Below are 6,000 nucleotides of genomic sequence, written 5' to 3' on the forward strand. Positions count from 1 at the left end.
CTAATTTCACGTGTTTATTCCAATAGAATTGCCTACTAGCCGCCACTGCTTGCTTCCACCTGACTGATAACACTTCCCCTTTAAATCTCGCAAGTTAGTGCCGAACGTATTTTGCGTCCTTGATTATGTAAAATTCATTGTTGCCAATAGCAAAAATAGTAACAAAAAAGTACTCTGTCTAACTTTTAAGAATTTAGCCTTGTTTAACTGTAATGCAATACAAAATAACTGTATTTCTGTAATCAGAATTTTAAGCTTAACAACATATTACAACAAAAAATAATTTTCCATATTATTGAGAGATGTCAGAAGTTGAAGTTGTATTCCAGTACAGAGTCGACCATGCAGGCCTGTGGAATTAATCCATTCGAGCCACAAAGAGTCCTTAATAAACTACCACAATCTGGTTTGACAGAGTCTCCGGAATCTCAGTCCACACTGGCACTGGTGGGAGAAGGAAAATTGAAATTGAACCAGGAAAAAGTATTGTATCAGTAGGCCTACTGAAGGCGGAACATCTCAGTCAAATGAAGAAATCTCTCATCCTGTCTCAACTGAGGAGCCCAGAAAAAGTGAAGCCAAGAAAACCACCAAGAAAAGAAAACAGAGAGGATACCAGGAGTCCAGTGATAGCGATGAAGACGGACGACATTCCACTAAAGATACGTCAGATGAGTGGGTTGAAGAGGAAGATAACAATGATAATGACAATTTCGATTACCCTAAATCAGGGGATCAGCTTTTAGTGAAGTTCCCAACTAAAAAGACAATTAAATTTTATGTCGATTGCATTGAGGAACTGGTTCCAGGAGGACTTGAACTTCGTTTTGTTAGAAATTGTGGTGGATTCCAGTTCAAATATCCTGAGGTGGAGGATGTGAGTCTTATTGACTATGTTCAGGTAGAAAGAAAACTAAGTGCTCCTGTTCCTATGGAGGAAAAGGAATTCTTAAAATTTGGTGTTGATTTTCAGGGTTATGATATTAATTAGGAGATGGAAACTGTATTTTCTGTGTTTTTCAGGGCTATTTTATTAATTAGTACATTAATAATGTGATAATGTTATGTGTAGTTTGACGTAATTTTATGTCTGCTAATTAATTAAATATTTTCTATTAAATTTATGAGCCTTAACCTATTTAATGTATGCACATTAAAATAACTGTTTAAAATTCGCATTTTCCTATCCCAAATAACTTAAAAATAAAAAATAATAAAGTAAATAATAATAAAAGCATCCAAAAGGAGGTCGATATCGACTGGAATGAGAGCAAACATTCATTTACATGTATTTTTAATATGGTGGTCGACTTAACTCCATGTACAGGGTTGAGTCGACCGGCGTTTAAAATTTGTTTTCCTCAGTGACCGTGGAAGTTCATAAAATGAAAATAATAGAAAACAATCCCTGAGTTGTGCGCTATAACATACCATTTTCAGTGTAATACTAGATAGCATTGTCTGTGAAGTAACGTTAAAAGTACAAAAAAAAAAAGCGGTCGACTCTAGACGGTTTGACGGTACCATGATTTCGGAATTTTATTCTCAGTTGTCTACTGATGTTATGATCTTTGTTTGCTGATGATTACTGACTTCTATGAAAAGGGGAGTGTATGGGTGTGGTGGTAGGTGATGATGAGAATGCCTTTGTATTGCAATGTCAAAAAGTTTGATTAGGTGTTGAGTAAATGTTGTTTGTGTAATTTTGTGTGTTTGTATATGTCTGCCTGGGCAAAAGAGAACGCCTGCTGGCCAGATTAAATAAATAAATAAATAAATAAATAATTATTTTGTATTGTTCAATATTTGTTTACTTTTAGGTGCAATATGCAGTATTTCCATATCTGCTTCTATATTGTTGTAATTATGGTTAGTGTTGATAATATGTTCTGGAAATGTTGCATATTGCATCTAAAAGTCAATGGTTAAATTGTACTTGAACAATACGATTTTTTTTTTTTCTAATGCCACCAGGTTAGATTCTCTTTCGACATTTCTGGTTTTCACTCTAGACAGTGACTTACGTGATACCCACTCCTGAGGTTGGGGTGCATGGAAGATAGAGTTCTGTTACCCCGATGATGTGATGATTATGTGGCACCAGGAGAAGTTTTAAATCTGAACTTAACCTAAATTCCATATCCTGGAAGAACACAGAAAACAGTTCACAGTTTTATCATAAAATTACTTCCCTCTCCCCCAGATTTTCAGAAGTGTAATGTCATATAGATTTATATGATATATGTTGTAACCTCAGTTACAAATAGTTTCATCTGAAAATAGCACGAGTCCTTTTCTAGAGAGTCATTCTATAGTTTTTGCAGAAAGCCACTCCCTCTTTTAATTTGTGCATCAAAATTATTTTTAAACTTGTTTCCTCCCGTTCTTTGAAATATGATACATACTTACTTACGTATGGCTTTTAGAGAATCCGGAGGTTCATTGCCGCCCTCACATAAGCCCGCCATTGGTCCCTATCCTGAACAAGATTAATCCAGTCTCTATCATCATATCCACTTTCCTCAAATCCATTTTAATACTATCCTCTCATCTACGTCTCGGCCTCCCCAAAGGCCTTTTTCCCTCCGACCTCCCAACTAACACTATATGCATTTTCTGGATTCGTCCATATGTGCTACATGCCTTGCCCATGTCAAACATCTGGATTTAATGTTCCTAATTATGTCAGGTGAAGAATACAATGTGTGCAGTTCTGTGTTATGTAACTTTCTCCATTCTCCTGTAACTTCATCCCTCTTAGCCTGAAATATTTTCCTAAGCATCTTATTCTCATATACTCTTAACCTCTTTTCCTCTATCAAAGTGAGAGTCCAAGTTTCACAACCATACAGAACAACTGGTAATACAACTGTTTTATATTCTGTAGTCATGCTAGAGGATCAGTTCCATTCCGAGGCTTATTTTGAAGTTTCGTAACAAGCTATTTTTACGATGATGAGCTGTTAGCCCTTCGCCTAACCCCCAAGCTGGAGGACCACTCCTTATTGGCTGTCCGTGACTGCTTATGCAGTATATTCGCAGCTACCCTTTATCTCTGGAGCCGTCTCTATCCACAACCTGACATACCATGCCATGGTGATATAGGCCCACAATACATGGTGAAATAAGATACAAGTGTAGAGATTTATGTAAATGCTCGCAATTTTTGCGTAGTTATAGCACATTTATTCTGTTAGCGAAAATTAAACAAAAATTTAATTTGGTGAATCCCGCACTGATTGAGGTATATGTTAATTTTCGTTTTCATCGTACCTATCGATAGATCCTACTTCGAACTTCTCCGATTAAATTGTGTTTAATTAACACAACTATCGAGAAGTATAGAGGAGAGAGAAAGTGTATAAGCAGATGTGTTGAATAAAATATAAGGAGGCTATTTATAGGAAGTGAGAATAGTGACAATGGATTAAGTGTAAGCAGAATAGTGAGAAAGTGAAAGTGAGCGCAAATAGGAATGAGAGAAAATAGTGAGAAAGGGTTAAGGGACGTGAACAAGTGACAGCATAAAATTAGTACTAACATTTGAACGTTGGAACAGTAAATGAATATAAGAGAAAGATGGGAGAAAAGGTCAAAGAACAAATAGGACAAATAATTCAATATGATAATTTATAGAGATAAATTGAAATTGAGATTTTAGTGAATAGTAGTTAGAGGATAAAGGGGGTGTGAAAGTAGTATAGGATATTAGATATATTAGGTTTAAGGAACAAATAGAGAATAGCAAATGAAATGTAGGAGAAATACTGAAGGGGAGTTTGACCAAATAACAAAAAAGGTACGTAGTGTAATTGGGAGTATTTGTGTAGACGTGTACTGCAAATAATGTGTTATTGTAATAATATGTTAATGGTGGCACCGGATACAGAAATGTGAGGTACACCATTACATGTAAAGAAGTGCTGTGACGAAATATATCATATCATATCAATTAACACAATTGTATGACTTATTAAGTTGAAACATTTCAGACAGTTCCTGTGTATGAGTATTAGCACATTGTACTACAATACTTTTCTTTGTTTTACAGACATCCTCGACATAGAAAGTATTTAATTCGCATCTGTGATGTAATCCATGAGCTAAGAAGAGAGAAGAATTGCCCTGTCATCATTTTATATAGCTTGGGTGATAACACTTTCAAGGTTCTTATGTGAATACAAGTTCCTAATTTTTTTTTGTCTTGTTTGCTTGTGTGAAATGTGAAATGTCTTTCAGGTATTTTTTTATTAGTCTTCGGTATCGATGTAATCATTAAACACAATAGATCTGTTCACATGATAAACGAAAGAGTCACAGTCCATTCAGAAATCTGAAGAATATGTGCATGTGTTTACATCATTTTATTCTTTCGTGTACAGATTTTAAGGATGGTACTTGTGACATCTTGTACCTCATCGATTGAAGAGATGCAGACATTGAGTCTCTGTGTTGATATTTTTAAAGAAGTATGAATGTTGTGAACAATTGACGTAAGATTTTTATCGTGTGACGCCATAATTTATAAAATTGACCTTGCCCATATGAGTAATATTAATATAAGAGTAAGTTTAATGTTGTTAAAATGATGACCATTCTCCAAATGTCGTCCAAGGAAGTTTAGTATTCACTGCCGTTATTCTTTTGTTCCAGTAAATAGTCTCGTAACAACTTGAAAATGCATTTATTCAATTTTTATAATTGAAATCACTCCTTAAATATGATAATGTGATTTATGTGCAACATCTTAACTACATATAGCCTATACAACACTCAGAGTCTTTTGGTTTAGTGAAGGGAGTGAGAGAGAGGTCAGCATTCAGGCCTTATCTTCACCTCATAAACGTGTCGCTTACCCCATAGCTTGTAATAAATAAAGCAATTCAACCAATGTTGGAATCTTTATTTCTTACTTATTCTGGTGAAGTTACATATCATCGCTGTGCCTCCAAAATCTACTCTGTGCATTTAAACAGATTTTTCAGAAGAAAGAAAAAAGCATTATCACTTTTAATTCCATTGATTTTCAAGGCTGCTTTCGATATAATTTCAATCATTACATGAAAAATGATGAAACTATACTGAAAGTAACATTAAAAATCAATGGAATTAAAAATATAATGCTTTTTTCTTTCTTCTGAAAAATCTGTGTAAATGACATAGCAGATTTTGGAGGTGCAACCACAATAAGGGAAATCATTGCCGCATGCTAATATTAGCACATTACTACTGCTACTGCTACTGCTGCTACTGCTATTATTATTATTATTATTATTATTATTATTATTATTATTATTATTATTATTATTATTATTATTATTATTATTAATGTATAAAGGTCAGTGAAAATCGCGAGACACAATAATGCGAATTGTCATTTTGTTAATTTTTTTCTGCGCCATTTCTTTATGTTTCTTTCCATAATCCTCCTCCCCCAAAAAAAACACTTTTAAATTGTGAAATAACGCGAATTCTTATTATAATAATGCGAAAGACACATAATTCAAGTTTTTGAATGAATGTTTTTATTTGCGAAATCTTAACAATAATGTATTTTAAAGTAATATTTTCATAATTTTTACTCTTTTTTTTTTTTTTCGATGGTACATTTATTTTCTTTCCGCTATTTTGTCGAAAAATAAAATGCAGCCATATATTGAGTCTGTATAAATTGTAAAAACTGAAAATTTATGTTGAAAATGCTCCATTATCACTCTTGTCCAGTTTTATAATTTCACGATTATAAAAATATAAATATGTAATTTTAAAAGAAAACCACCAAATTGATGATAACACCGAAATCTTTAAGTTTTAAAACTAATTTTCGTTAAAAATTAAATCACTTTCATGAGAATCTATTAATATTGTTGTTGTTATTATTATTATTATTATTATTATTATTATTATTACCTATTATTGTTATTATTAGTGATAATATTATGAAATAGTGCAATACTTAAGTGACATGTGGTAGCCATGGGAAACAATAACAAATCAGCG

At 33.2% G+C, this 6,000-nt stretch overlaps 1 protein-coding gene across 1 annotated transcript in view; it reads left to right on the forward strand.

Moving 5' to 3' along the window:
• Nucleotides 1-5,515, forward strand: part of Gcn2 (eukaryotic translation initiation factor 2 alpha kinase Gcn2) — a 69,984-nt gene extending 64,469 nt beyond the window's left edge. The window contains exon 28 of the mRNA XM_069832211.1: nt 4,052-5,515. Within this exon, the coding sequence (XP_069688312.1) occupies nt 4,052-4,178 (127 nt within the window). The 3' untranslated portion in view covers nt 4,179-5,515. The remainder of the gene's footprint in view (nt 1-4,051) is intronic.
• Nucleotides 5,516-6,000: the final 485 nt, after the last annotated feature.

Source organism: Periplaneta americana, chromosome 8 (genome assembly GCF_040183065.1).
Source record: "Periplaneta americana isolate PAMFEO1 chromosome 8, P.americana_PAMFEO1_priV1, whole genome shotgun sequence".
In the NCBI taxonomy this organism is placed as follows: Eukaryota; Metazoa; Arthropoda; class Insecta; order Blattodea; family Blattidae; genus Periplaneta; species Periplaneta americana.